This window comes from Trichoderma asperellum, chromosome 2, assembly GCF_020647865.1.
Source record: "Trichoderma asperellum chromosome 2, complete sequence".
In the NCBI taxonomy this organism is placed as follows: domain Eukaryota; kingdom Fungi; phylum Ascomycota; class Sordariomycetes; order Hypocreales; family Hypocreaceae; genus Trichoderma; species Trichoderma asperellum.
Window position 1 is genome coordinate 1,696,478 of NC_089416.1, and position 27,128 is coordinate 1,723,605.

Consider the following 27,128-nt stretch of genomic DNA (forward strand, 5'->3'; position numbering starts at 1 on the left):
CTGCAACACGGGATTCCGAATTGGTGACGTATGATTGACACGGCGATAATCCGGCTAAACACGTGCCCACTTAGGTGCCGGCCAGAACAAAGAAATGAAGTTTCGGGCTTGGCCGATTTGGCTTAAGAAATTTTTAGCCTCAGATCTCATCCACTCTGCTATTCTCCGAATTTCTCAGCAACTTCTTGCGCATTTGCAGCAAACGAGACTTCGAATTTTTTTTATTATCCTTTTTAATTGTTTAATATCAACTATACCTTTTATATTTCGCAATGGGTTGGTTTTGGGCTGAACCTGCTTCTCCTCCGGCTGGGCTTCCTGCAGGACACCCGGCCGTGTCATTGAACAAAGAGCCTCCGGTATGATTATTGATCTGCGACGCAAATCTAGTAGAAGCTCACGTACAGCAGGCCAGTTGTCCGATGCACCAGAAATCCGCCGATTCTTTCAACCCACACAAGTCTAAGCCCTCAGAGAAAACATCTGCTTCCGGATGTCCCGTACCTCATGGTTCATCATCGCCATCACCAGCGTCAGGATGCCCAGTGCCTCATGGATCGCCACCACTGCCGGCGTCTGGATGCCCTGTGCCCCATGCCGCTCGAGAGAAGGAAGAGCCTAAGTCGGTGCTCTCTCAACTCAACCCTCTGAACTACATGTTCCGAGACCTGTCACAGAAGCCTGCGGCCAATCAGACGATGGCGCTGCCGGTCGAGCGAGAGGAATCTTCCATTCCTAGAGGAGACGGCGAGGGCACGTGGGAGTACCCTTCGCCCCAGCAAATGTACAATGCTTTGCTGCGCAAGGGATACACCGATACCGACATCACGGCCGTTGAGTCTATGGTATCTGTCCACAACTTTCTAAATGAGGGTGCATGGCAAGAGATCATTGGCTGGGAAGAGCGCTTCGCACGAGGACTATACAAAGGATGGCAGGTCTGCAAGCGAGGAGAAGAGCACACGGCCGAAGAGTTGGATCGCAACTGGGATGGATCAAACGTCACCCCAACGCTCATCCGATTCCAAGGCCGACCCAAGGATCTTACACCAAAAGCCACGATGTTGCAAGTCCTGGGCTGGATCTATCCTTCCAAGTTTGGGTAAGATGAAATTTTCTGTTATACCCCAACGAGAACGGAGAATGCTAACAAGAGATAGAACTGATCTCCCCTTTGATCGCCATGACTGGTTTGTCTCACGAAACGTCAACGGTGAAGAAAAAGAGATTCGATACGTCATCGATTACTACTCTGGAGAGCCTGAGCCAACTGGAGAACCCGTCTTCTACCTGGATGTCCGACCTGCCGCCACGCCTCTGGGAAGTGCAGAGCGAATCATCCGATGGAGCACAGACGTGTGGTGGAAGGCTATCGGAGGTGACCAGCGAGAACAGAACCCACAGCCATTCTTTCGCCACAACGCTGTCAAGTCTTGAGCCTAAATGATTAATGTGTCTATGGCGTCTTTATGGCATACAATTCCCTGCTCTTTTAAAATTTCACGATTATGTTTGTATTTGTATACTATCACGAATGGGATAGGCGTTACTGTGTATTAGATATGACCAGTTTGCTGTATATTTAGCTTATATCCAATTCTATAAGTGTTATTTGTGCCTGTATATCTATTTTTACCCTGAATGTGATTTTCACAGCAGCTAGAAACACTTGATCATTGATGTTGTAGCTGCATCATGAAAAGCTAATCAAGAGAGAGAGAGAGAGAGAGAGAGAGAGAGAGAGAAGGGAAAAAGTCATTAATCTTGTATGTATTTAGTTTCGCTTATATTCCCTTCCGAAAAGCAAATGCATTTCTTCCGCTATTTCCGCCACGCTTTATACAATATACCTTTGCATCTACAGAGACGCTCATGTAGAACAGGAGATACAAAACCGTGCTTCCACATTGTATCCTATAAACTCCGAAAACCACCAAAAATGTTGTCCCCCCAGTGAATTGGTTAAGCGGAAGAGGAAAGAAAAAAAAAAGTTGCGTCGAAGGTCTCGTCGCTGTTAGTGAACTCTCTGAGTAGCTCTCATGCTTTGGGGGCAGACAATTGCCCCTTTTCGCTATATATACTTGCTGGTGGCCAGCATAATTCATCTCGAGCTTGGTTTCATGAGTTTAACATGTCTCAGCCCAATGAAAATCAAGTTATAGCTTTGCCTATTTGATGCTCATTGTGTAAACCGCTCTTGTTGCGCTTTTTCTGCTCTGTGATGCTGCAGAACTTCTTCAATCTGTGCTGGCACTGAGATCCATTGGCTTATCCCACAGGTTGCGAAGGAGAGCGGTCATACCATCCTCCTCCTCGCCTCCAACTAAACTGGAGCCACTAAGTCTTTCGTTTAGTCGGCTCAAATCATCTCCTTCGTAGCTCGAGCCTGCGCCATTGGTCTTCACCGAAGCCGTTCGTTTGATTGAAGGTGCTTGGCGTCCCTCGGGCATGCTAATGTTTCGAACATGGCGAGCTGTGGGATCTGTTGACCGTTTGCTGGCTGTCGTTGAGCCCGTGTTGGTACGAGGGATCCTCTTAGTCTTGTCCATTCCCGGGATGCGGCTGAGGCGGTTCAGGGACCTGACAATGGGATTCTGGTGACGCCGGACGACTAAATATTCCATTCCCGTCCGCTCTAAGAGCTTAGTAACACGGGGGTCCCGACTGTTGCCTCCATCGTGTCCTGGATCTCCAATACCGATCAAGGGTCCAGTTCCTACAGCTCCACTAAGACCAGGAACGGTTTGTCCGGGCTCAAGAGAAGAGCTAGCGCGCTGCAAGTTAAGTTTCTGTTGTGTACGCGATGTGATTGTAGAGGGCGCGGCTGTTCTTCTGGTAGGTTTAGGTACCAGAGCGCTAATATCACTCTCTATCGGCGACACATCTTCGCTGGGATGATACTCGTGGGATCTTGATAAGTTGGCCATTGAGTGCGGCCGCCGAACAAGGTCCTCAGATCGGTGAGAGCCTCCTCCGCGAACGGGGTTGTAGAATGAACCCTCGCTGGTGAGGCCTGAGCTAGGGACTTCGACGAAACGCGAAATAAGTCCATCTTGTTGGCTTCCGGTCGGCGGAGAGGGCTCGTGGGTGGTCGAGGCAGGCGATATGTGCGTGGGAGTAGCCTTTGCCATTTCTGTGGACATTTGAGGTGGAGCGCCGTGAGATGAGGTTCTTTGTAGCAGTCGCGTCGTCGGGTAATCTTTTCGCTCTGCTGCTTTACGCGAGGGCGATGACGATAATTCCGGTCGCACTGTTGATGCCTCCGTCTCGGCCTCTGCTGATTCCTCTACTGATGAGGGCACCGCTGGCGCTGCAGTCGACGCGCTCGGAGTCTGCGGGCGAGAATTTGCCGCACTGCCTCCGGGAGGGAAAGAAGAATGTGTGCTGCTATTTAATGAGCCCTTTCGCGACAAATAAGGCGAATTAGAGCCACTGGCATCAACCCATTCGTCTTCTGGGTCATCCGAACCGAGGTCGAAGTGAACCTGGGACTTGGTGGCTTTGTGAATACCGGTACCGCTGGCGCTGCGTTTGAGCTTGTCAGAGGAAGAGGACTTGGTGCGCTTGCTGATCTCGACGTGCGAACGATTGCGCTTCAGGTTGCCCTGAGACAAGCTCTTGGGGATGGCCGTAGCTGAGTCTGGCTGCGTTAATTTGACCTCGCTGGTCGCGCGGCGGTGCGGTACAGGTCGTTGAGCGAATTGGGCCTCGAGGTCGGTTGGGGAGCCCTGCTTCCTGCCCAGATTGATTCTGGACGAGCTGTTGTGCGGCTTGTGCAAAACCTTGCTGGAAGAGGGCACACGGCCGTGGAGGCGGCCAACGTGGCGCTGTTTCTGGTGTTTTGGGCGGTGATGCGGATGGCCTGAGGAGGTGACGGTGTTGGCGTCGCTGTGGTCGCTGGCGTGATGGTTGAGGGGAGGGCGCTTTGATTGGCCCCCGGTCGCGGCAGATGCAGATGCAGATGCAGATGCGCTGTCTTGGTCACTCTCGGACGCCATGGCTGCGGTGGTTTTTGCGCTGGCTGTGCCGCACCGGGCTAGATTGCTCAAGACGAACGAGCCGGCGATGGCTCTTCTGTCACTGCGGCAGAGGAGCTGCAGAAGAGCCGCCTCGATCTCGATTGCTGTGATGCGATGCGATGCGCAGAGCCGGGCTCAACTCTGGACTCGACGGACGGCGGGCTTGTAAGTGCCTGTGGCCTACTAAAGCCGGCACCGAAAGGCTCCTGGTGGAGGGTGAGACACGTGTGAATGGCTATAAAGGGTGGTTGATGTCGGCTCAAAGCGACGCGATGCGACAGGCGGGCTTTCGGACAGTCCAGGGGGGGTCAATTGACGGCAGCACCTGTAAAAAAAGCGCTCCGGGCGTCCAGCACGGCCGAGCGGCAAAAGGACTGGGAACGCGAATTGGCGCGGCCGACAAGGGATGAAGGATGCAGGATGCAGGATGACCGATGGACGAGGAGAAGAAGAGCTTTAAGAGAGGCGGAAAGACGGTGACTGGGCTGGCTTTAGGAGAAAAAAAAGTGCGATGCGTTTGCTGCTCGCGGCAGGTGGAGGAGGGTTGAACAAAGTGTAATTGTCATGCCCTAATAGAGGAATAGTCGCTCTTCCCGAGACAGACCGCCGAACCGGGTCTTTGATGCAGCCGGAGAGACAGGAGGAGGCACGAGCAGATGGAGGGTGGCCGGGCCAGCGCAGTGGTTGAGGCTGGATGGCGAGGCTTCTGTCGGGTTTCTGCTTTGTTTGCTCTTTTGTGGCCCGTCAGAGGTGGCCGTCAAATGCTGGATATGGAGTGCGGAATACCAGGAGCTAACAGTAGACGCATACCTACGTAATGGAGGTAATAACTTAAGCTTTCAGTCCATCGAGCATTAGCACTGCTAGCACTGGCATTGTGCTGCAGGTGTATTGTTATTCTCAATAATTTAATTTCCCGTCTTTCTTTCTTCTGTTTCCAGCTCGTGCCTCTTCTCTTCTGTTGCTTCGCTGGAATGCGCGCAAGAAACATTGTCTTAGCTCTAATCAACCACCTTATTCAGTGCCATGGCATAACCTGCGTCATACTACAGTACGCATAGGCTGCTACCTAGTACCAAATGGGCGCTCTCTCTGCTCCATTCTGGATTCCTGTACTTCCTTGGCGTTCCACGCTGCTCTTGGGCCGCATCAGGTTGTGCTACTGTCCAATCTCGCTCTCCCAAAATGGCGAATCCGGGCTCGTTCGCTGCTTCAATGTCCAGGTGAGTGGCGCACCGGTGAAGGGCCCTTTGTGCAACTTTTGGAGATTAGGCTCTGTCTCTACCAACAATAAGGCTTGCCATGCAACCTGTCGGAGCGCGCAGTTGAGCGAGGCTCTGCGTTCCAAAGCCGTCTTACATGTACTTACACGCACCCCATGGCTCTCGATGCAATCAAAAGCCCATGGGGATTTCAGGCTCTATCCGGGGTACGTGATTTTAGGCCATAGAGCTGCTGCCTGGAGTTGCCCAACCTATTGCATCGTTGCCCAATATCCTCGAGCTTGCGAGAAACTGGTTCCCACGCTGTACTTGGAGACACCTACACCCTTGTTCACAATGTAGCGATGACGTTGGGTTCTCGGAATGTTCCATTGCCGCGTCCCCCTTTTCCATTTTAGCCTACAAAAGCAACAACAATTACTCCTAGTGCCAATCGTAGGGCTTGAGATGTTTAGTGATTAATTGTAGTACTAACAGAACAGGTATTGTATGGAGTGCCGGAATTGTTACTAGGAGACGAACCGAAATAATGTGCGTACTATTCGTTCTAGCCCCGATCCCGGAGTGGTTACAGATTGAACCTGATAAATTCATTGCTCTTCAACCCACTGTAACAGCACTGCATAGGTTCTGCAATTTGGAAATCTCGGCATATCAAAGTCATAATTCCAAGTTAGTTAGAAAAACTTCTACCAATGGGCGCATCTTTCTGTTCATTCAAAGTACAGGTATAATGCCACCATTCTGAATTGCAAGATTGTAGGAATTATCACGTGACTCTCTGCAACCTTCGATACCGAACTTTCGCCCCACAACTGGACTCTTATCTCCATACATGATACAGAGCACGTACGGAGTCGCAGTTTGAGCTTTAGCCTTCTTTTGAAATCGAAAGCGTCGCGACATTCTCCATCGCCCTTCTTCTATCTAACTTTAGTATCTGCGAGACAGACGAGCCGCTAGTTGAACGATGTCTTCAATTTCCGAGCTCCAAGCAGAGCGGCAAACATATCAGGAACAGGTACGAACCGAGACGCTTGCTGCCTTGATCCCATCTCCCACTCTAAAGCTGGCTTCTAACTCGAGTTTAGTTGGATCTTGTTTTTGCCCAAATCCGCGATGACCCCGATAATGCTGAGCTCAAAGCGCTTCAAGGAGAGCTGAAGAACTTTGTTGATCTCCTCGACGAAAACATTGCCGATCTGAAGTCGAAGCAGGCGCCCAAACCCGATCCAAAACCAGCCGCGCCTTCTCCAGAGCCGGCCAAGTGGTCAAAAGAGAACCATCCTGCTTTCAAAAAGGCTGCACCACCGGTTGAGGAAAAGGAGGAGGTGACTGTGCAGTACCAGGTCAATGATTCCGTTATGGCAAAATGGATTTCGGGCGATAAAGGTTTCTATCCTGCGCGTATCACTTCCATCACTGGATCATCTACGGATCCTATCTACATCGTGAAATTCAAGACCTACGACAACACTGAGACGCTCCGGTCAAGAGATATCCGCCCTATTTCCAATAAACGAAAAGCCGAAGGCCCTGTATCGGCATCAAGTACTCCAGTGGCCACTACGCCGGCTCCGGGAGTTGTTAGCTCGGCGGGCGCCACGATGTACCCGGAGGCGAAGAAAGAGCCAGAGGCAGAAAAAGATGCTGTTAAACCACCCAAGCCAAAGAAGATCAAGGCCAATAAAGAGTTGGAAGCTGGCAAGTCCAAATGGCAGGATTTTAACGCCAAGTCAAAGTTTGGTAAATCTAACAAGAAGGACTCTATGTTTCGTACACCTGAGGGAATCCATGGGAGAGGTAAGGTTCACTCAAATCTTAATATGGGAAAAGCACTTTTGCTAACCTTTCTGGATCAGTTGGATTTACTGGCTCTGGCAAGACAATGAGCAAGGACCCCACACGTAGTCGTCACATCTACCAAGTTAATGAAGAACTCGACTGAGAATGCCTTGCCTAATCTAGGCAGCATGGGAAAAGCTTGAATTGATGACGAAGAATTTAGAGGCGTTAGGGAGCTGGGAAACTATTGTTGATACCGCGGTAATATGCCTTGCGATACGTTGTTGAAGAGGCTAACATTTATGCATTTGGCTTTTTTTTACACCAGAATTTTTTTATCGCGGCTTCGAGAAGAAGAATGAATTAGGTTATGGGAATATTGTTTGCCATTAGGCAAAATACAAGATGCTTTATTCAAGAATAGGCGGCCCCCTTTGGGATGTGGGATGCATTGCTAAGTTACGATGGCAGGTTCAAACGACCACCCTTTCATCAAACGAAGTTTAACTTTCCGAGCATGCCGTCTAAGTATATCATTTCTTTTTTTCTCCGTTCAGAAAAGAGGATGAAGGAAAAAAAGAATTAGTGATTGTGACGCTCGTGTTGCTTTAGATCGATCTTGGGGCAGATAGCTTTAGCTATATCGATAAACGCTGATGCTCGTTCGCTGGATGGCTCAGCGACGACAGTCGGCTTTCCCCTTTCCCCATCATCACCAATGTTGGGATGAAGCGGAATGTCTCCTAGAAACTCAATTTCATGGTCTTGACATAGCTTTTCCACCTTTTTATTTGATCCAAACACGTTAGTATCCTGATGGCAGTGAGGGCAGTTGAAGAGAGACATGTTCTGCACCATGCCAAGGATGTTGACGCCAACTGTTTTGAACATGTTGATGCCTTTAACCGCATCTTTCGTTGCTAAAGTGTGTGGTGTAGTGATGATGACAGACCCTGTGCTGATTAGCATTCGAGAGAATAAAAATCATTGTGCTCCCTACGAAGAAATAGTTGCTTACCGTCCAGAATAACTTGCTGGGTAATGGTCAATTGTGTATCACCTGTTCCTGGAGGCAGGTCTAACACAAGAATATCTAAGCCACCCCAATCGACTTCGTGAAGGAGTTGCTGAATAGCTTTCATAACCATCGGTCCTCTCCATACAACTGGAGCACTCTCGCCTACTAGATAGCCCATTGACATTGTCTTAACTCCGTAATTGGTTAGAGGCACTAGCTGATTGTCTAACATTGTTTTAGTCTGAGTATCATATCAATATTTAGAGCCACTCTACTTACTACTAGATAGCCTGGGCTCCCCTGACAGATCGAACAGGGTCGGAATAGATGGGCCAAAGATATCGGTATCTAATATTCCAGCGCGGAAACCAAGTCTAGCAAAGGCTAGTGATAAGTTTGCTATTTTAATCTCAATTGTGAGCTGGCCCAATGACTACTTATTTGTCTCGAAATGGACAGCATTTGGACCACCCACCAGCGACAGTGCTTTTACCAACGCCGCCTTTGGCGGAGGAGACGGCGATGACCTTGTCTACACCAGTAATCTTCCGCCTCTGAGGCCGTTTCGGCCAATTTGGCGGAGTACCTGATCGAGGGAGACCCTAAAACATTGTCAGTAAGAGCCTCTTAATGTAGAACGTGGAGGTCTCACAAGTGGATTTTCATGCTGAAGAGCTCTTATAGCTCGAAAGAGCAGTGATGAAGTAGAGCGCATTGTCGATGATTACACTGGACGATCTTAATAATACTATGGAATAAAACGCAGTAAACCATAGGCCATTTCAATTGATCTGAAGCATGAAACTCATGTGACGCAAGATACCGACTTTGACCAAGATCAGTCCTCTACTCGTAGAGTAATAAATAATTGCGTTGTAAGAAGCTCACTCATGCAACTTTGGAGACAGTATTGGCAGATCCACTTATATAAGCCATAGATGGCTAGCGTATTTCGATCTGCGCGCAATTCATGCAAGCTAATTTTTGCCGCGATTCACCGCCTAAAAGTTTAGACTCGCGGTTGTTTCTAGGCGGTAGAAAAAATCCCAGCGTGGGGCTCTAACAAAGTCTCAACCAAGCCAAATCACATTCAAAATGGCCAAAGCAAAAGGACGCGCAAAAGCATTCCAAGATCCGGATGAGGAATTGGTCAAAGGTATTGTAGTTTGGTATTTTCCTTTCTTGACCATCTATTGTATACTAATAATGGGTAGACTACGACCCCGAAGCCAATGGGAACAACGACAATGACAATGGAAGTGGCAGTGAGGATGAGCGCGCTGGCACAGAACATTATGTGACTGTTGGACACAGCAAGCTTAGAGAGAAAGAGGGTCTTTCTTTAGGAAAGCAATACCGCGGATCTCGGGTTTCGCGCCATGCCCTAGAACAGAGCAGCGATGATGAAGACGAGGATGAGGAAGAAGAGGAGGATGATGACGACGACGATGCTGAATACGATGATCCCGAGACTGCCAACTTAGAAGCTGATACTGCGGAAGCTAGCGACTCGGAAATCAGCAGTGACAACGCTCTGGCAGAGTCTGACGATGAGCGATTGGACGCTTTTGTATTCCGGGGTAGCTCAAAGCCCAAGAAGTCAAAGAGCAAGCGAGCCACCGCGGCGGATTTTATGTCTGAATCTGAGGAAGAGGAAGATTCCGACAAGGCAGAAAATGAGGAAGACGAAGATGGAGACTCTGACGAGGATATGGAGGATGGCCTTGATGCACTGCTGAATGGTGGAGCGTCCGATGAGGATGAGGATGAGGAAGAGGATGAAGATGAAGATGGAGAGAGTGGCGAAGAAGAAGATGGGGAAGAAGATGAGGAAGGCGAAGACGAAGACGAAGAATCAGGCAAACAACCTGCAAAGCCTTCCCTGGACGTTCCATCAAACCAGACTGAGGTACAAAAGGGAATTGCTATTCAACAACAGAGGAAAATCTACGATGGGCTGCTAAACATGCGCATCCGACTCCAAAAAGCAATTGTTGCCGCGAACACATTCACTACTTTGGACTCAGACTCAAATTCCGAGACGGAGGCTTACGAGGCTGCTGAGGAAGCCGCTATTAAGCTGCTAAACACCATCAGCGACCTCCGAGAGAATCTGGCCCCACCAACTGCTGCGGGCAGCAAACGCAAGCGAGCATTGGAAATTGATTTCTCGAACCAACAAATTTGGGAGCAGATTCAACAGGACGATCAAAGATCCATAAAATTCCGGGAAGACAGATTAGACAAGTGGTCTCGCAAGGTGCAAAGCGTTACCGTGGCTGCACCAGCAAGTAGACTAGGTGCAAAACCCAAGACGCTTATCAGTGCTCTGCAAGACCAGCTAGCCAATCCTGACGGCCGACTTGTCAAGCGCACGCGAGTGCCCCGATCCTGTGCACCGGCTCAAGCTTCCAAGAAGATTACCGAGAGTGAAGATATCTACGACGATGCCGACTTTTACCAGCTCTTGTTGAAAGAGCTTGTGGATCAACGCACCGTAGAATCGGCAGCAGAGCAGTCAAGCGCTGTGGCCTCTGTTATGCTCACCGCCAACAAGGAGGCTAAGACTCGAAAAGTTGTGGACAGAAAAGCAAGCAAAGGACGAAAGTTGCGATTCACAGTGCACGAGAAGTTACAGAACTTCATGGCTCCTGAGGACAGGAGAGCATGGGAACAGGGTGCAATTGACCGCTTCTTTGGCACCTTGTTCGGCCAAAAGATGGAGTTGAACGAGGAGGAAAGTGAGGATGATGAGATGGAGGCTCTGTATAAACAAGATGAAGGACTTCGGTTGTTTAGATAAGACAAGGGAGCCGAAGAGGATTATGGTTCTTTTCCTTTGTCCATTCTTATAGGGTGAGACTTGATAGACGGCTAAAAGAGATATCGGCCAAATTGGATAACAAATACACTGTGAATAATTTCCTTTACACAGCCAAATCATCTCTGACATTGTACATTTTGGTGTATAATTGATTATTAGACCCTGTCTCATTGTGTCATTAGAAACGATATGCTCTTTACAAATCGTCAAGATGGCTGATCATTTGCTTGAGCTCGAGCGCCTGTGTCAAGTGCGCCATTCCGAATCCGAATCCGCCTCGGAACGCTCCATCCGGGGGCGGGCGGGTTTTCTCGGCTCTTCCCCACAGCGCGGAAGTGCTCCATTGCATCCCACCTTCATATGCCGAGCAAAAGAAAGTAGAGGGAGCTGGAAGATTTCAAGCTCAATTTTTTGTTTTTATTTTCCCTTCAAAGATAGCTTCTGTTAAAAAATTCAGAGACAGAGAAGAAAAGAGAAAAGAGATGGCTACTACAACTTCTTGGGTCCCATTGGACCGAAATGGCGACTTCTCAATCCACAACCTGCCCTTTGGTATCTTCTCTGAGGGTAGCTCACAACCCCGCGCTGGTGTCAGAATTGGCGATTTTGTCATTGATCTCAAGGCGCTTGCTAGCGATGAGCAGGTCAAGCAGCAGCTGAGCTCGCTTCGTGACCTAGAAGCAGTCTTTGGACAGGCATCCCTCAATGCCTTTGCTGAGCGCGGGCGCTCTGTGCATCGTGCTGTGAGAGGCGATCTCCAGCGCATTCTAAGCCAGTCGACAGACGTGTCTGCACTTCTCAAGGACAATGAGGCGCTGAAGCAAAAGGTGCTGATTCCAATCGAAAAAGTCAAGATGCATTTGCCGATGCAGATTGGAGACTACACTGATTTCTACGCGGGCTATCATCACGCCTACAAGGTTGGTGTCCTGTTCCGAGGACCTGACAATGCGCTGCAGCCCAATTACACCCATCTACCTGTGGGCTATCACGGCCGCTCCTCCAGTATCGTCGTGTCCGGGACTCCTATCCGGCGACCTCGCGGTCAGATCCTCCCCAACCCAGCAGCGACCCCCAAAGAACCGACGACGGTCGCTTGCCGCCGACTAGACTTTGAACTGGAGCTGGGCTGCTTCATCTGTAAGCCCAACGAGATGGGCGAGTCAATCGATATCAACAAAGCCGAGGAATACATTTTCGGGTTTGTTCTCTTGAACGACTGGAGCGCCCGTGATATTCAGGCCTGGGAATATGTTCCTCTGGGGCCATTCAACGGCAAAAACTTTGGCTCAACCATCAGCCCTTGGGTTGTCCTTGCAGACGCCCTGGAGCCCTTCCGCGCCGAGCCGCTGCCGAATGATACCCCTGTCCAGGATTATCTCAAGGAGACGCAAAAGAAGAGCGTGTTTGACATCCAGCTCGAAGTCAGCCTTACTAGTGAGTACCGTTCCCACCCCACCCCTCCCACTCTGTATATATGCATATATACAACAAGTACGCGAATGCTGACTATGCGGTGCGCCTCAGCTGAGAGCGGTGATCACGTAAACTTGACCAAGACGAGCGGCCGGAACCTGCTCTGGTCCTTCCCCCAGATGATTACGCACCATACCGTCGGCGGATGCCCCCTCCGGGCCGGAGATTTGCTAGGGTCCGGAACCATTAGCGGCACAGAACCTCGTGAGCGCGGCAGCTTGTTGGAAATGACCGAGGGTGGCAAAGCTGATGTTCAGCTTGAGAAGGGTGGTGTGCGCCGCTTCATCGAGGACGGCGACAGCTTGAATATGAGGGGATACTGTGAGAAGGACGGTGTGCGGATCGGATTTGGTGACTGCGAGGGCAAGATTTTGCCTGCTCATGGGTCATGAGGAGGTATGAAAAAGAAGTGAAAAAGAATGCATAATGTGAAATGTAATAAATAGAAGAAAAAGAAAAAACAACTTATAAAGTAGACGGGTCCGAAAGAAAAAAAAAGTATGCGACTCATTTCCTACAATAAAAGACTTACACGAATGAAATGCTTAGCACGTGTCTAATAGAACTTTACAGCAAAGACCCTAGGCAGACAATATGAAGGCACATCATTAGGTGGCATTTCGCACATTTTCTCAGTATCACTGTTTCGCAAGCTCTCAGCTGCTTTGAGAATGGGAGTTGAAATCTTTGAAACAACAACATCACCCCGTATCTCATTACCCATGGGAAAGTGACATCCAAGCCGTGCTCCGCGGGCCCCACGCGCTGCAACGCAATCAATATAACGGAGGAACTGTGACCGCTGTTGTGGCAAGCGCGTGCAGCGGAGGATCGGAGATTCCACATGGTTTTTGAATGCGCTGCCGAAGCCCTTGTCATACCATGCTGCGTTGGGGGTGCTACCTGGTTGCAATGATACTTCGCGCTTGGATTATCGTGCCAATGGCCTGTCAAGGCAGATCCTGAGAGTGACGAGTAATATCGACGCCCACGCATCGCGCCGCCACGTCTCCACCGCGCTCGAGAGCTGCGACTCAGCTTTCCAACGGCTTATAGCCTGCGCAATTGTAGTACCAGTAGCGGTATTTCGTATGCGCCGGCAGCAGTCCGTACTTCAGCTGCAGTTGTTATCTCGCACTCGGTTGCAAACAGGGCAATATTCGCCGGTCGAGTCGGCGCTCCAAAGTCACGTGGGCGCGGCTTTATGCCTTTTGGTGCGGCGTGCCACAAAGTCCGAGGCACGGCTGTCAGTGGCCCATCCTCCCTCTGTTCCCTCTTGGGGAGGAAAAAAGAAGAAAGGCATCTCTCTGTAGAGCGGACGGCATTCGTTGCCTGCACCTTGCGCGCGCCCCATGGAGCAGATTGAAACGCAGGCATCAGACTTGCGCTACCTGACGGCGCCAGTCGGCGCTTTGAGCGACTCAGCGAGCGTCTCGTACGAGACGCCGCAGTCACGGCCGCAAATGAGCCCAGGTTCCGCCATGTACGGAGACAATTCCGCGCTGCAAGCCGGAGGCGATTCGCCTGTAGACGCCAATGCAAATGGGAACAAGAGGAAGTCTATTGAAGATGGGACTGGAAGCGCGAAGCAGACGAGGAGTAAGAGGAATCGGGTGAGTCCACGATTGTCGTTTGAGGCTGAGCGCGTGTTGAGATGCGATGCGATGCGATGATGCAGCGGGAAAGTTGTCATACGGCCAGGGGGGAGGATAAGATGCGATTCACATGCTTGCAGAGCCAGCATCGCATAGATATGATTATAAACACTCAGATTGAATTCCATCAGCTGACATCAAGATCTATTTAGTACATCTCTATTGCATGGTAAGCCTGCATTCAGCTGCCTCCGACGATATCCGGTGATCTATCAGGCCACAATTACACATAGATTCACATCACCAATCATCTTATTCAAAGAAATCGTGGACATAAAAGTGAGCTAAACTGAACTATACTGACTTTTTCGGCACACCGCGTATAGCAATGAGTGTAAAAGGCGCAAGATCAAATGCAATGGCGAAACCCCATGTCAACGATGCGGCAACCTCAACCTAGCCTGTCTCTATGCGCCAAACTGCTGCTCTAACAGCTTCAAGGACTCAGACGAATTCAAAATGATCACAGCGCAGCTAAGCCGCCTCCAGGAGGAGGTCAACTGGCTCAATCAGACTATGAGAAATATGCAAAGCGAGCCGCGACTCGCGCCACCGACTTCTGATCGCATCATACCTACTGGTGGCTCAGTCATTGCGCCTTCCCCATCACAAAGCTCAGCATCTGGTCATCGGCCAGATTATCTTGGGAAGCAAACGCCATTTCAAGGCCCAACTAGCACGGCATTTACCTTGGATGTCGCCAGGGAGACAATCAGTAACATGGGATGGAAGACTACTGAGGAAGGAGACGATATTGAGCCCTTACCAAGCAGCAATATGACGACGACAATCTCAGCCCAGATGGCTGATCCGCTTTTGGAATTTGATAAAGACGAGATGGTGCGCCTCTGTAGAGTGCACGAAGACGAAATTGGGATCATGTATCCCGTGATCAATATCCAAACCGTTATTGCCCATGTCAAAAACGTCTCGCTATATCTAAGAAATCAACGACCAATGGAGCTCCTGAATGATCTTGAAACCTTGCAGTTGAAAATCATCATATGCTGTGCTCTTGTCGTAGAAGGACATGGCCATTCCGAGAAGGCATTACGTCTGTATGAGAGCATGGAAAACATCATTAATCGAAAGCTCATGTCAGACGGCCTTGATGTCTGTGACCTTCCCCTCTTAGCACTTGTAGCTGGCTACCGATTTTTGTCCAATGAGGAAGTACTCGCATGGCGCGTCATGGGTCAGGTGGTCCGACTATGCGTCGAGCTTGGTATTCACCAGAAGAGGGGGTTGATGACCATACAAAATGAGGTCGAGAGAAAGAATGCACTCAACAGTTTTTGGTCGGCATACGTTCTCGACCGTCGATGGGCGTTTGGTACGGGCCTACCATACGCTATACAAGATGATGAGATTGACCCAACCTTACCTTTACCTGTAAGTTCATCAAGGCTTTGGTACGAGATAGAGCTTAGTTAACTGATATTGTTCTAGGATGAATACCCTTACCTTGTAGCCATGATTACGTATTCTCGAATAGGTGCCAAAGTGTGGCGTCAGGTTAACCATTTCGGGCCCGTCCTTGCACATGAATTAGGCCAAGAGGAAATTGAACGACTTGACCAAGAGATCTTACGGTGGTATGAGACTGTTCCAGAAGAGATTAGAGTGCACAGCTGGAACAAAGAGACCCTGATAACATCGACACCATCATATAACCTCCAACGGTTAAGGATATGGACATATCTACGATTTAACCAGGTAAGGCCATCAAATTTGTGGCATTATACACTCAATCAAACTAATAGCTCACTTAGATACGCACCTGGCTATATACCCCTGTTTTGCACAGCGCAACTAGTATCATGGCGCATCCGTTAGAAGCCCAGCGCGTTGTCGACTTAGCCAAAGACACAATTCAGTACCTCCACCACCTCAATAGCACTACTAATCTATATCGAAGAGCACAAGTCTTCTATCACCAATTCCTTTCGGCAGCCATAGCAGTTGTCTTTCTCGCATCGGTACACGCCCCCGTGCGATTCAGCGCCGTCTGTCGAGAAGAGTTCTACATGGCCCTTGATTTGGTCAAAGATTTGTCCGTCAAGAGCTGGGTGTCTCAGCGGCTATGGCGAACTATCAAATCACTCAAGGACGTGGCTCCCCGATTTGGCCTGAATCCAGATGAGGATCCTCATTCGAGCGCTGCTCTAGGCATGATTGGCCTTGCCAGAGGCCACATGGACACCATGCCGACAAACCAGCCCATGTTTCAACATCCACCGATGCCACCCAGACAGAATTCAGAAAATATGATGCCGAATAATAATGGCCAAAAGATACAGAGCGAGATGTCGAGGATATTTGAGGGCTATGTCGGTCTAAACGGTGTTCAGTTTGGGAGCAATGGAGAAGACCAGCATGTGCCGCCTCATCATGCTTTGACTTCTCCAGATCCTCAAAATCCCATTTTCCCGTCTGCAGATGGAACGGTGTTCCCTCATATGCGTGAGATGTTTTGAAGGAACGTTGATCATCGGGGTATGTGCATAGATCGAGGATATTGGGATTTTTGAATTTCTCTTACGGGTAGCCAACGGATGATTGGACCTGTGCTGATGGCGTGGGGTTGTTTTGGTGCATTAGAATAGCCATCTTTTTTCTTCTTGCTCACATTTTCTGGTAACTGCTTGTTGAAGCGTGATCAATTAATAAACAAATAACAATTCTTTATCAGATGGAGTCTATTGATCATATCCAGAGTTTAAGCGCAAGCAGTTTTCTCTGTCTTGGTAAGTTTAGCCTACTCGGGAAAAAAAAATGTTGTATATCAATATCCCACCACAATTTATATCGAGGACTGCCGCGATGCCCGATTTTTGCCTGAGGCAGTTCGATGCACTCCGCCAATTTCTTCAGCAATACCCCTACCTGCATGTACTTATGCAGCTTACTGCCTAAGGTACCTACCTTATCCTAGGCATAATCGAGCGTATGAGATAATACCTACTGGATAGAAATGCCTTCCACTCTCTCCTAAACCATGCAGCATGAGATTATGTGGTCAATCACATCTTCTGTTAGGCCAGAAATAAGTCCCATCGCCAATTCTCACAATGCGCTGATACTTGTAGTCTACAAACGTTGGTCGCATAGAAAAGCATCGCTGGTGACGTCTGGCTAACAAAATACGCAGCGTGCACAAGTAAGTCTCACGATTGGCTGCTTCTACTCAAACATACACATTCGCCAATTGAAGGAAATCGATGAGCAGAAGAAGATGGTCACGACAGTCAGAATGGAGGGTGGCCGCGAGATCACCGACAAAAAGGCGGGCAGACGAATGTGTAATGGGCGGGAAAGTCCCACGTCGCGCGTTGCCCGAGCAGTCGTCGACGAAGTTCGGAGACCCCTGAGCAAGGATGTGGCAGTTCTCAATTGCTTAAAGCGGAAATTCTCAGTGGATTTGACCACTAAGATTTCACCATTCGGAGAGTCCAGACTGTCCGACTCAGGCATTTCGAAAAGTTTCCCGCGGAGACAGGGTCTGGCCAAAGGCGTCTGTACATGGCTCTTAATATATGACAATAGCTAAGAAAAGAAAGAAAGAGGAGACTTTCTTGATACTGGAAGAGTTATTCAGCAAACAAGTGCGACACGACCGACAGAGCGCACTCGAAGTCCCAGTTTGGGCGGAGGCGTCAAGATAACGCTTTTCGGGCTTTTGCCAGCGAATCATCCCCAGTTTGCTTATCCTGGGCTGATTGGGCGAGAAATACAGAGCAAGGGCAGATGATGACATCCAAAAGCGAGATTTCAAATGAAGGAAAAAGCGCTCTGGTTTGACAACTGGCTGTGTATTATGCGCCAAAGCGTGGTCATCGCTCTTTGAAGCACTTTCAACATCCATTTACCATGGTCTTTGCGCCTGCTTATCTGCCCCATTCAGACACGAAGGACAAGGCGTCCCCTCTCCAGCAATTACTAATTTTCCCGGAAAACATTTTTTCTTCAGGTTTACGCTGTTAGTTTTCCGCGGGGAACGTCTGCTATCCACTTCACCCACTATTCACAATCAATGGGGCGCAGTGGGCACCGCGGCGCCCAGGGCAGAAAGTTTGCTAACAATGCTGGCTTTCGCAGCCGTGATCGGGCGGCTTGACTTGGATGAGCCTATGACAAGAGTAATCCGGTATTGTAGCCCATCTTCATCTGATCTAGCATATTTACTGACGTCTACAGCGGACCAGGCGGAAGGCTTGTTGGTCTTACTTACTAGGTATCACAGCTCTAGTGGAGGCCATGATCTTTGATGACACTCCGTTAACGGCTACTATTACGCTACAAGGACTACCTTGTATAGCATAGGCACTCCACCTATTGTCTCAAAATGGCCAGATTTCGCTTGGAGAAACGTCTAGCAGCTTATCGTCCCCATGTAAGTAAGAAGTCTCTGTTACTAGCGCTGTTGGTTGACAAGCGTGGGTATTTGAGAGCTCCGTCCGGAGTTGCCTTGGAGAATCTTCCCCATTATTGATTGCGAGTGTGGACGTCGACGTTCAACCTTGTAGATGGCTGATTGGCTTTATAGGTACCTATACATTTTGGCTATCCCAGCTCCACGGGAACGTCGGTCATAGTCGTGCCATTGTCCCAAGTACTTATACTGTGGCATTCGCTTTCTGATGGTCTAGACACTCAACTAATGCCGCTTCAAACTGTGTCATCGAATGAGTTGCAGAACTCAGAAGAAAGTGAGGCTCTGTAGCGGAAAGCGCTGGACATTGTACCCCAATTGCTGCTATCATCGCTCTGAGGTGGTACGTGAAAGCTGAGTGCACTCTATTCTCTATTCGTCTCTTTGCTGGTCTCCTCATGCAATTGGGCTGATCTCACACATTGTCCTGCATCGGCTATCTGTGTCAGTGAGTTCGTCATGTTGGTGGCACTAGAGATTTTGATATTGGATTCAAGCTAAGACTGCTAGTTTCCAACCACCTCGGCCACTAGCCAGGGCTCGTGTTCTGTACTTCTAGCGTGGCAAACTCTCTCTTTCCCGCGGCGAAGCCAGACCAATCTCGTGTTGCAACGCTGCGCTTTATCGGTTCTACTGATTTGATCCATAGACGAAACGTAGATTGCATGAACGCATCCATTTTTGATACCTTTCCTCAGTTGCCAATAATCAAGCTCAATTCCATGTTGGCTAAAACATGGACGAAAGCCAACAACAAAGCGGCGGCGGCGGCGGAAGGCCGTACAGGTCTCATCTCCGGCCGGCCTGCATCCCCTGTCGCAGGAGAAAGTCACGATGTCAGACCGCAGCCGACAATGCGGCTTGTGTGACGTGTCTTGCTCACCAGACTGAGTGTTATTTTCCTGAAGATTCTCGAACGTTAGAGTCCCCGGAACCTGCCCGCCGTCGCCGCCGTCGAGCAGAAGCTCGAGCATCTGTGGAAGCATCCGGGCTGACCACAACGAGGGCAGATGTACGAGCCGCGGCATCATTCCATGGGAGTGCAAAGGCTAACACTTCAGCATCCATGGCTGGATCAAGAAATGCGGCCATGGGGCGGCAAGCTTCAATGCCAGTTTCCAATGCACCGCCCACATCAGTTGCTGCAATGTCGAGGCCGGGCCCAGGGTACCACGACAGGGCGGAAGGGTCAGCAATGGCATTGGGATCTGATGATGACCAACTTCTCAATCTACACATTGTAGGGCCAGCCACCACCAATGACAGCCAGGTTTTATCTACGTACCTCTCAGGCATACCCGGGGCTACCAGGAGTACCAGAATGATTGTCCCAGAGCCTGCCAGCTGCTCTCGCCCTGTTCTATTTACTGAGGTTCAGAAGAGGCCAGTTGGAGTCAAATTGAACCGTAGTCCTTCAGCGGAGAAGCTGGAGATAATTGAGAAGCTCCTAGAACCTCACAATGAGGCCGTTATTGACGAGTTCGTCGTCCTTCCTTCTAAGCTTCCTTGATTCGCGCAGGATCCTAGAACCTCCACGTAGCTGACTACTTTTCTTGTAGATACTTCAGAAAAGTGAATGTATGCCTTCCACTTCTGGATGAGGCCTCATTCCGTCGTCAGTATCAGGAAGACAAGACGCGGATTTCACCGGCGCTGCTGGCATGCCTGTATGCCCATACAATTATATACTGGCAAAGCTCTCCAACTTTGAGTCGATATAGATGCCCGGAGAGTCGTTTTATCTGGAATCTTGCCAGCGAAGCAGTATATTCTGAGCTTCATCTGTCGCCAGGGATGTCCATCATAAAAGCGATTTTGCTAAACATTGGCGGTCGCCCTACTACTTCACTGATAGGAAACGGCGTGCTTCTCGGGTCTGCAGTTTCTATGGCGCATTCCCTAGGCTTAAATCATAATCCTCTTCCATGGCAGATCCCGCAGCCAGAGAAGTATTTACGCATGAAAATCTGGTGGTCGGTGTTGGTTCATGACAGATGGTACGTGTGGCATTTCTGTTATAAACACCGCAAAAAGAGAAAGAAGATGAGAGAGCTGACTTACAAGTCAAATTTTAGGACAAGTTTGGCGCACGGCACACCGCCTCATATCCAAAAGGCTCAGTATGACGTGCCTCCGCCAACCATAGAGTACCTTCGACAGAGTTCAATGGAAGCAAATAACTCACGTTTTGAGGTCACAGCCAAAGTATTCATTTCGCTAGTAGCTCTAAGCGAAGTGCTTGGCCTATTTCTGCAGTATGTTTACTCTGTTAGACGGGAAAGGCTGACTACTACGGACCTCGAGCTTGCATTGAATCAATGGACTGAGAAGCTGGAGGGTCCCTGTCGCCGCATTGTCTTGCACGGATCTCATCTAGAGGTCAACGGGGCAGCAAACCTTCGCTTAGCATATTTAACTGCTAAATTGTTGCTGCAACGAATACAGCTGGAAGCGGAGAAGCAGATGAACGGTGTAAACGAGGAGCAGATCATGAATCGCTATTCGGCAGCGCGTATGACATCTGAGGAAATGTTGATGCTGATTCAAGATTTTCAAAGGGATCATCTGGGCGACTTTTGGATGGCCGTCAGTTCTTTTTCTTTCCCTTCTGCCGTCAACTTCCTGCTGCGGTGTGCGCTGGAGACAGAGAACACTCCCGAGGGGCTAGTCCAAAGCCACTCCTTCAAAATTGCTCACGACCTAATCACCGCGCTTCGCTCTCATCAGGAGCAGCATAAGTGGGATTTAGGCGATATTTGCATTGCCCAACATGCCGAGATTGTGGAGAAGATCCTGGCGGGCGTGGCACCTGATGAACAAGGTGGGAACAACAGCAGTCTGGACCTCCAAGAGTTTGACGCATCGATTCTAGACCACGTTTTCCCCAGCATATGGGATCCGTTACAAAATGCTTTCACTTGGTAACAAAAATAGTCCCATGGCTGGTCGATTTGTGGGTTGAACTAGAGATAGATAGGGGGGTCCTGCAGATAATACGGAACAAGAACCGCCACGGGAAAGTTTGCGGCCGCGGCCAAAAGGGAAGTTTCCCGCGGCCAAGCTAGGAAAGCCAACAACCGCCACGAAGATATCCACAACTTCTCGATACGATATCGGAAAAGGACGAGAAATAATCGTGAAGGGCAAAAAGTTTTTCTTTAAAATGTTATATAAGACTGGTTTGTTCTTGGAAACGAGCTGTATATTGAATTCACATCATCGAATACCTCAATCGACAAACGAACTGGAAGGTTTTTATAATCATTTCTTCGAACAACTTCATACAATATAATAATCTTTTTCTTTACTTTTTAAGTACTTTCTTCCAAAAGAGACTCCTTCTATTGTATTTCAGTCAAATTACAAACATCTACAATGGCTCCGGGAGCTCTCGTCGGATCTGATAGCCCTCTTCTGGCTCCAGTCTCTGGAAAACTTGATGTTGCTCCCACGCTCTACGACGGAATTGATGAAAAGGAGCTCCAAGAGAAGTCTAAAGCTTATCTTGCCAACTATGGCACCAAGTTTCATGACGACGTAATTGTTGGTTCGCGAGGAATGTACATTTACACAGCTTCTGGCCACAGGATCCTTGACTGGACTTCAGGTCAAATGTCTTGCCTCCTGGGCCACGGACATCCCGAGATTGTCAAAACCGTTGTCGACCATGCCATGTACCTCGATCATCTCTTCTCTGGGATGGTTTCTCCTCCTGTTATTAGTCTCGGAGAACGTCTCTGCAAGGCTCTCCCTAAGGGTCTTGACAAGACCTTCTTCCTCTCTACCGGGGGCGAAAGCAATGAAGCTGCCATCAAGATGGCAAAGATGTACACTGGAAAATGGGAAATTGTCGGTCTCGGCGCCTCCTGGCACGGCATGACCGCCCAAGCTTTGGGAGCACAATACCATTATGGCCGTAAGGGCCAGGGCCCAACTCTCCCAGGCCAACTTATGCTTCCCTCTCCAAACGCCTATCGGTCTGAGTTCCGGAAGCCCGATGGATCTTATGATTGGGAGGCTGAACTTGACTATGGCTGGCGCATGGTAGACTTACAGTCCACTGGTAACCTTGCTGCATGTATCGTGGAGTGTATCCAGAGCTCTGGAGGAATGATTGTTCTCCCTCCAGGATACCTCAAGGCTATGAAGAAGCACTGCGAGGCAAGAGGCATGCTGCTAATTGTCGATGAAGCTCAGACTGGTGTTGGACGATGTGGTGACTTTATGGCCATTAATCACGAAGACGTCGTGCCTGATATTCTGACTCTTTCCAAGACATTGGGCAATGGTCTTCCTCTTAGCGCAGTTGTTACCAGCGAAGAGATTGATCGTGTCTGTAACGAAAAAGGCTTCATGTTTTACACCACTCATGTCAACGATCCTCTTCCCGCTGCTGTTGGTGACAAGGTTCTCGAAATCGTTTTCCGAGACAACCTCGTCCAACACGCTCGAGAAGTGGGAAAAGTCCTTCAAGACGGCCTCTTGAAGCTCAAGTCACGATACGGCTGTATTGGCGATGTCCGTGGCCGCGGCCTCATGGCCGGTGTTGAGATCGTGGCCAGCAGAGAAACCAAAGAGCCAGGTCTAGAGCTGGCCAAGAAGATTGGAGATACAGCATACAACCTGGGTGTGTGGGCAAACCTGAGCAGTCACCCGAGCTTTGGAGGTACCTTTCGAATTGCACCGCCGATTACTGTAACGGCGGAGCAGATTGAGGAAGGGTTGGCGATGTTGGAGAAGGCATTTGCGGAGACTGAGGGGACGGTGCCTCTTTACTAGAAATATGAGATCGAGGAATAAAAGAAATGTTAGAAAGGGAGATCATGGGAACGTTGGATTTAATGACTATATATATATATGATGAGGGGTATTGTTTTTGGCGCATTTTATGAGCGGTTTGGTATTGAAAGAATAAGAGACGCAAGCATCTACATACTCTAGAAAATTACTTAGAGGGGATCTTGTCTTTAGATAAATAAAATGCTTCTTTTCCGACTCCTTGGGTCATCAGGCTTTCCTATGAATTTGTCGTTACTGCAAGCCTAACCAGTGGTGCATAATTTTACACGTGAAGACGGCATATTTAGCTTCAACCAGATGCTTTCTTGAGAATGGCATTGAAGAGGAAAGAAAGAAAAAGATATCATTCATAAATCATCTAATTGACATTCCACATTTCGCAATTCGCCTGTCTTGTACGGCCGTAACTGAATCAACTTTTTCTGCCATTTCGCTTGCTTTTTCATGTATGGCACTGAAGCAACAAACCCCCCACCCAATTGAAAAAAAAAAAAAAAAAAAAATGCAAAGGTATCAAAAAACGCCTGTGTCATGATTGAAAAAAAAAAAAAAAAAAAAAAAAAGCCGAGTAAAAAAAAAACTTTGAAAGAAGCGCTGCCGCCATGATTGCTCGTTCGCTGATGCTTTAACGTTGTGGTTGAAGAATGATAAAGTGTATGAGGCCTCGAATATTGTGATGCTGAGACATTGACATTGGTATCTTTTGTGTCATGTCGTTGGAATATGCGTATCGTTGTTGTAGCACTGTGAATTTATCGTGATCGCAGCTTGAGATGCGGGCTGAGCCGTCGGAAGATGCCTCGTGTGGCGACAGCAAGGACCATCAGGACCTCCAGGCCCACAATGCTCACCCAGACGGTGTTGAGCAGCTTCTCCTCGTAGTCGGAGGCGTAGCCGTTGAAGTTTGAAGCCATGGAGTAGCCGGACATGCCCCGCGCCATGATGAATTTTTTTTGGAGGGGATGGAGCAAGTTTGAACTGAGAGAGACGAACAAAAATGGAAACAGAAATAGAAATTGAACGAGGCCTCCCGGTTGTTTTATGTGCTTGAGTGGCCCTGAAACATGCCTTGTCAGAATATTGAATGATGAAGAAAAGGAATGTGAAAATTAATAGGAAGATCTAGCTGGCTTGAGACATTATCGCATCACTGCATGCCCAACTTCAGCCCAACCCTCAGATCCCCGCCATGAAAGGTCGGTCACGAGAGCGCAAGGAAGGGTGGCGGCGACGGGCAAATATCGCAAGGGATTGGAGAAAATCTCACCGTTTCTAGGAATACGCAGATGTGAATAGCATTAAAGAAAAAAAAAAAAGTCTCGGTGTAACTGCTGGCTATGGCAGCTCTGACCTCAGCTCAAGGCGCGTGGATATCCCGTCTCGAAAAGATATGGAGAAGACTCGCGGTCAACGATTCAACGGCTGATCGACATGAGAAAAAAAACTGGCCCAGAGGTTTGATATCTCCAGATGCCTCTGGCGGTCGGGGCCAGACGTCGAGTCGGTGCTAGTCTGTATGCACTCGGGTGGATTCTCGTCTATGAGATGTGCGTCGCGTGAGCTTGGCTGCGCACCATCTGCCTGTGCCCTGTTCCTAGCCCGGTCTAGCAGAGACTATTGGCTGGCGACGTGTAAAAATTAAAACAGGGCCTGCGATAAAGAATGAGGTCGATGGAAAACAAGGGCAAAAGATGCGAATAGTACAGTAAGCGAGGGGGTGAAGAAGCTGAAGAAGATGGATGGATGGATGTAGAGGAAACGGTGGCTTTTGCCGGGTCTTATGGCCTTGCTGGCCTCTTGCCTTGGTTGGGGAAGTTGGTTTTGCTTTTGGGCTGCTTGTTCCCTTTTTCGATTTTTTGCCGTCTTCATGCCCTGGTCATCGTTGAGACGGACCCCACGCGTGCCACCCTCGTCTGTTGCTTCGGGGCCAGTTCTTAGCTAATACTGCAAGTCTGTGAGACCGGCGATGAGAAGAATTGGCTGCCGGAGGGAGAACCGGGGGAGGTGGGGCCGATGGCCGGAGACTGAGACTCAATCATACGCTCGTTTTATCGTCTTGTAAGCTACAGCCCTTTTCCATAGATGTAGACAGATGTATGCTAGTGAGACCTATTGTTTTTTTTCTCTCTTTGTTTGTTTCTTAGCTGTGCAAGGGACGCTGCAAAAGAAGAAAAGAAAGAAAGAATCCTCTCTTCTACTGGTTGGGAACTTGCAGCTCGCCAAGGGTCCAGCTCAGAGTCACCCCCGCCCTTTATCCCTGCTGCGGCCTATGGGGAACGTAACCGCGCAGCAAAGCACAGCAAGGGTAGAGGTCGAGCGCTGAAAATGCGGTGACGCCGACTCATACATATCCTCTGGGCTGTAGCAGTGGTAAGAATATCTTCTTTTTTTTTGCAGCGTTGGTTGTGCGAAACAGCAGCGGGATGTCGTTGCTTTCTTCTTCACTGCTCCTGCGGCTATTTGCTGCGAAAAGAGCCGCCTTCAACGTGTACACTCTCTCCTTGGAGATTGGTCAAATGTCTCTGCTAGAGCTGAGTCAGTCGCGGCACTAGCCGTATGTAGGGACATGTAATCGCATTATTGGCAGCGTTTAAAAGCAATTTCCTGGTTAATGGCGGGATGAACACATGTTCCATATTATCCAGATTACAGGCACACCACCTTCTTGATCGGGACCTGGCAGCAACCCAACAGGCGCTGTCAAGATTATGCATGCGAGATCCAGGCTGCCATCGCACCGAAACTGTAATCCTACGTTGCTTCACGCTTTCATGCTTCATATACATGTTTCGTTTATTGTTTGGCATCTCTAATTGCGCTGTACTGCAAAGCCTCGCTTGTTGTAGTTGCTGTCAATTGATTTGCTCCGTAGCAAATCCGCGCGCTACTGTAAGACGTCGTTCCCCGTATGGGGCAGACATGGAGCGGTTGGCCATGTGGGACCGGCCTGGAACTTGGACCGTTTGAGCTGATGCTGGTAAGTTCATGCTCTTCCAACTTTTGTTCATCTGTCGTATGTGATACGAGGGTTATATGAGTACCAACTCCGAACCAAGGGCTTGAATTGAGCAGGCGGCATTCTATAACCATACGAGTCAGCCACATACGGACTTTAAGCTGGTCATTCATTAAGTGACCCAGTGTATTGCTGCCAAGAGCTACTCTTTAGAGTTACCGGTAAAAGACTTGCTTTGGCTAGTAGTCGAGGTGTTATTATATCAGCTCACCTAGTAGGAACAGACTGGTGTGGAATCAATGTACTATATAAAGCAGAGATTGTAGCATACTGAATGTTTATGAACATATTGCTGATCTGTACCATATAGGCTAGGCATATTCAAGCCAATTGTATTGGACAGTACAAAATTAAAGCGGCACAACAAGGCATCAAAGCAAAGAACAGACAAGTTAAGCGATATAGCGCCCGCAGCAGCATTACAACTCATACGTCGTGATGCAAAGTCCAAAATTCTTTCCAAAGAATGAACCACACAGAATACAAAGAAATACAAGCGCTTACTTTACTTGATAGATGTAGGATTAAACAAGTTCTGGAGAGGGGCTTTCTTATTTGCTGACGCCATTATTGCACGATATTAAGATGCATACAGTGACATGAACAATGTAAATGCTTCATAGATTAGTACTTCTGGAATATAAATTGAACCACGGCCCCAACCATAATCTAAGAATATTTAAACATTAATCTAACCTGCCGCAAGTTATACAAATTCAATCTATCCTTTTCTTGTTTTAAACTATACTACATAAAGATTTCTTTTTCTTTCCCTAAGGCTATAGTATAGTTGGTCAAACCCTCATACACTCCAGTCCGACTCCGACTGCAAACATGAAGCCTTACATCTAGCGTTACGTTTGCTATAGTGGCAGCTGCT

General features: G+C 48.8%; 12 protein-coding genes across 13 annotated transcripts; 9 read left to right on the forward strand and 3 right to left on the reverse strand.

The window, feature by feature from the left end:
- Positions 1–152: 152 nt before the first annotated feature.
- Positions 153–1,623, forward strand: TrAFT101_002871 (uncharacterized protein). The gene is made up of 3 exons (XM_024903466.2): positions 153–359; positions 411–1,102; positions 1,161–1,623. Exons 1-3 carry the CDS (start codon positions 273–275, stop codon positions 1,435–1,437), a joined length of 1,056 nt encoding a protein of 351 aa, XP_024763986.1. The 5' UTR covers positions 153–272; the 3' UTR covers positions 1,438–1,623.
- On the reverse strand, positions 1,542–4,865 carry TrAFT101_002872 (uncharacterized protein). The gene has a single exon (XM_066126721.1). It carries the CDS (start codon positions 3,996–3,998, stop codon positions 2,238–2,240), a length of 1,761 nt encoding a protein of 586 aa, XP_065982828.1. The 5' UTR covers positions 3,999–4,865; the 3' UTR covers positions 1,542–2,237.
- A 786-nt stretch (positions 4,866–5,651) lies between these two features.
- TrAFT101_002873 (uncharacterized protein) lies at positions 5,652–7,526 on the forward strand. Its single transcript, XM_024899285.2, has 4 exons — positions 5,652–5,914; positions 5,971–6,263; positions 6,334–7,045; positions 7,105–7,526. Exons 2-4 carry the CDS (start codon positions 6,213–6,215, stop codon positions 7,188–7,190), a joined length of 849 nt encoding a protein of 282 aa, XP_024763988.1. The 5' UTR covers positions 5,652–5,914; positions 5,971–6,212; the 3' UTR covers positions 7,191–7,526.
- A 32-nt stretch (positions 7,527–7,558) lies between these two features.
- Positions 7,559–8,894, reverse strand: TrAFT101_002874 (uncharacterized protein). The gene is made up of 5 exons (XM_024902348.2): positions 8,698–8,894; positions 8,521–8,647; positions 8,325–8,444; positions 8,046–8,270; positions 7,559–7,980 (listed from the first exon to the last, which is right to left on the reverse strand). Exons 1-5 carry the CDS (start codon positions 8,758–8,760, stop codon positions 7,610–7,612), a joined length of 906 nt encoding a protein of 301 aa, XP_024763989.1. The 5' UTR covers positions 8,761–8,894; the 3' UTR covers positions 7,559–7,609.
- Positions 8,895–9,119: 225 nt separating this feature from the next.
- On the forward strand, positions 9,120–11,028 carry BFR2 (rRNA-processing protein bfr2). The gene is made up of 2 exons (XM_024910521.2): positions 9,120–9,201; positions 9,260–11,028. Exons 1-2 carry the CDS (start codon positions 9,141–9,143, stop codon positions 10,846–10,848), a joined length of 1,650 nt encoding a protein of 549 aa, XP_024763990.1. The 5' UTR covers positions 9,120–9,140; the 3' UTR covers positions 10,849–11,028.
- A 209-nt stretch (positions 11,029–11,237) lies between these two features.
- On the forward strand, positions 11,238–12,954 carry TrAFT101_002876 (uncharacterized protein). The gene is made up of 2 exons (XM_024899522.2): positions 11,238–12,306; positions 12,397–12,954. The coding sequence occupies exons 1-2, from the start codon at positions 11,352–11,354 to the stop codon at positions 12,735–12,737; spliced, it is 1,296 nt and encodes a 431-aa protein (XP_024763991.1). The 5' UTR covers positions 11,238–11,351; the 3' UTR covers positions 12,738–12,954.
- Positions 12,955–13,380: 426 nt separating this feature from the next.
- On the forward strand, positions 13,381–16,797 carry TrAFT101_002877 (uncharacterized protein). 2 transcript variants are annotated; one of them, XM_024907624.2, is made up of 5 exons: positions 13,381–13,958; positions 14,153–14,169; positions 14,327–15,392; positions 15,450–15,716; positions 15,773–16,797. In XM_024907624.2, exons 1-5 carry the CDS (start codon positions 13,698–13,700, stop codon positions 16,475–16,477), a joined length of 2,316 nt encoding a protein of 771 aa, XP_024763992.1. In that variant the 5' UTR covers positions 13,381–13,697; the 3' UTR covers positions 16,478–16,797. The 2 variants fall into 2 exon arrangements, with proteins under 2 accessions (XP_024763992.1, XP_065982829.1); XM_066126722.1 differs by having other exon boundaries at positions 14,153–15,392.
- Positions 16,798–17,235: 438 nt separating this feature from the next.
- On the forward strand, positions 17,236–17,550 carry TrAFT101_002878 (uncharacterized protein; the record flags this gene model as incomplete). The annotated part of the gene is made up of 1 exon (XM_066126723.1): positions 17,236–17,550. The coding sequence occupies one exon, from the start codon at positions 17,236–17,238 to the stop codon at positions 17,548–17,550; it is 315 nt and encodes a 104-aa protein (XP_065982830.1).
- Positions 17,551–18,345: 795 nt separating this feature from the next.
- On the forward strand, positions 18,346–18,965 carry TrAFT101_002879 (uncharacterized protein; the record flags this gene model as incomplete). The annotated part of the gene is made up of 4 exons (XM_066126724.1): positions 18,346–18,393; positions 18,547–18,612; positions 18,787–18,880; positions 18,943–18,965. 4 exons carry the CDS (start codon positions 18,346–18,348, stop codon positions 18,963–18,965), a joined length of 231 nt encoding a protein of 76 aa, XP_065982831.1.
- Positions 18,966–19,168: 203 nt separating this feature from the next.
- TrAFT101_002880 (uncharacterized protein) lies at positions 19,169–21,357 on the forward strand (the record flags this gene model as incomplete). Its single annotated transcript, XM_024903468.1, has 3 exons — positions 19,169–19,911; positions 19,992–20,429; positions 20,508–21,357. The coding sequence occupies 3 exons, from the start codon at positions 19,169–19,171 to the stop codon at positions 21,355–21,357; spliced, it is 2,031 nt and encodes a 676-aa protein (XP_024763994.1).
- A 450-nt stretch (positions 21,358–21,807) lies between these two features.
- Positions 21,808–23,923, forward strand: TrAFT101_002881 (uncharacterized protein; the record flags this gene model as incomplete). The annotated part of the gene is made up of 2 exons (XM_024899356.2): positions 21,808–23,196; positions 23,876–23,923. 2 exons carry the CDS (start codon positions 21,808–21,810, stop codon positions 23,921–23,923), a joined length of 1,437 nt encoding a protein of 478 aa, XP_024763995.2.
- On the reverse strand, positions 23,431–24,798 carry TrAFT101_002882 (uncharacterized protein). Its single transcript, XM_024907626.2, has 2 exons — positions 24,500–24,798; positions 23,431–24,289 (listed from the first exon to the last, which is right to left on the reverse strand). Exon 2 carries the CDS (start codon positions 24,171–24,173, stop codon positions 23,985–23,987), a length of 189 nt encoding a protein of 62 aa, XP_024763996.1. The 5' UTR covers positions 24,174–24,289; positions 24,500–24,798; the 3' UTR covers positions 23,431–23,984.
- Positions 24,799–27,128: the final 2,330 nt, after the last annotated feature.

Coding starts and splice junctions, on each gene's coding strand:
- TrAFT101_002871 (XM_024903466.2), top strand. CDS start 273: ATGGGTTGGTTTTGGGCTGAACCTGCTTCTCCTCCGGCTGGGCTTCCT. Junction 360..410: donor CATTGAACAAAGAGCCTCCG/GTATGATTATTG, acceptor CACGTACAGCAG/GCCAGTTGTCCGATGCACCA. Junction 1,103..1,160: donor ATCTATCCTTCCAAGTTTGG/GTAAGATGAAAT, acceptor AACAAGAGATAG/AACTGATCTCCCCTTTGATC.
- TrAFT101_002872 (XM_066126721.1), bottom strand. CDS start 3,998: ATGGCGTCCGAGAGTGACCAAGACAGCGCATCTGCATCTGCATCTGCA.
- TrAFT101_002873 (XM_024899285.2), top strand. CDS start 6,213: ATGTCTTCAATTTCCGAGCTCCAAGCAGAGCGGCAAACATATCAGGAA. Junction 6,264..6,333: donor GGCAAACATATCAGGAACAG/GTACGAACCGAG, acceptor ACTCGAGTTTAG/TTGGATCTTGTTTTTGCCCA. Junction 7,046..7,104: donor TGAGGGAATCCATGGGAGAG/GTAAGGTTCACT, acceptor TTTCTGGATCAG/TTGGATTTACTGGCTCTGGC.
- TrAFT101_002874 (XM_024902348.2), bottom strand. CDS start 8,760: ATGCGCTCTACTTCATCACTGCTCTTTCGAGCTATAAGAGCTCTTCAG. Junction 8,445..8,520: donor TGGTAAAAGCACTGTCGCTG/GTGGGTGGTCCA, acceptor AGATTAAAATAG/CAAACTTATCACTAGCCTTT. Junction 7,981..8,045: donor CCAGCAAGTTATTCTGGACG/GTAAGCAACTAT, acceptor TAATCAGCACAG/GGTCTGTCATCATCACTACA.
- BFR2 (XM_024910521.2), top strand. CDS start 9,141: ATGGCCAAAGCAAAAGGACGCGCAAAAGCATTCCAAGATCCGGATGAG. Junction 9,202..9,259: donor GGATGAGGAATTGGTCAAAG/GTATTGTAGTTT, acceptor AATAATGGGTAG/ACTACGACCCCGAAGCCAAT.
- TrAFT101_002876 (XM_024899522.2), top strand. CDS start 11,352: ATGGCTACTACAACTTCTTGGGTCCCATTGGACCGAAATGGCGACTTC. Junction 12,307..12,396: donor GCTCGAAGTCAGCCTTACTA/GTGAGTACCGTT, acceptor GGTGCGCCTCAG/CTGAGAGCGGTGATCACGTA.
- TrAFT101_002877 (XM_024907624.2), top strand. CDS start 13,698: ATGGAGCAGATTGAAACGCAGGCATCAGACTTGCGCTACCTGACGGCG. Junction 15,393..15,449: donor ACCCAACCTTACCTTTACCT/GTAAGTTCATCA, acceptor ATATTGTTCTAG/GATGAATACCCTTACCTTGT. Junction 15,717..15,772: donor CATATCTACGATTTAACCAG/GTAAGGCCATCA, acceptor TAGCTCACTTAG/ATACGCACCTGGCTATATAC.
- TrAFT101_002882 (XM_024907626.2), bottom strand. CDS start 24,173: ATGGCGCGGGGCATGTCCGGCTACTCCATGGCTTCAAACTTCAACGGC.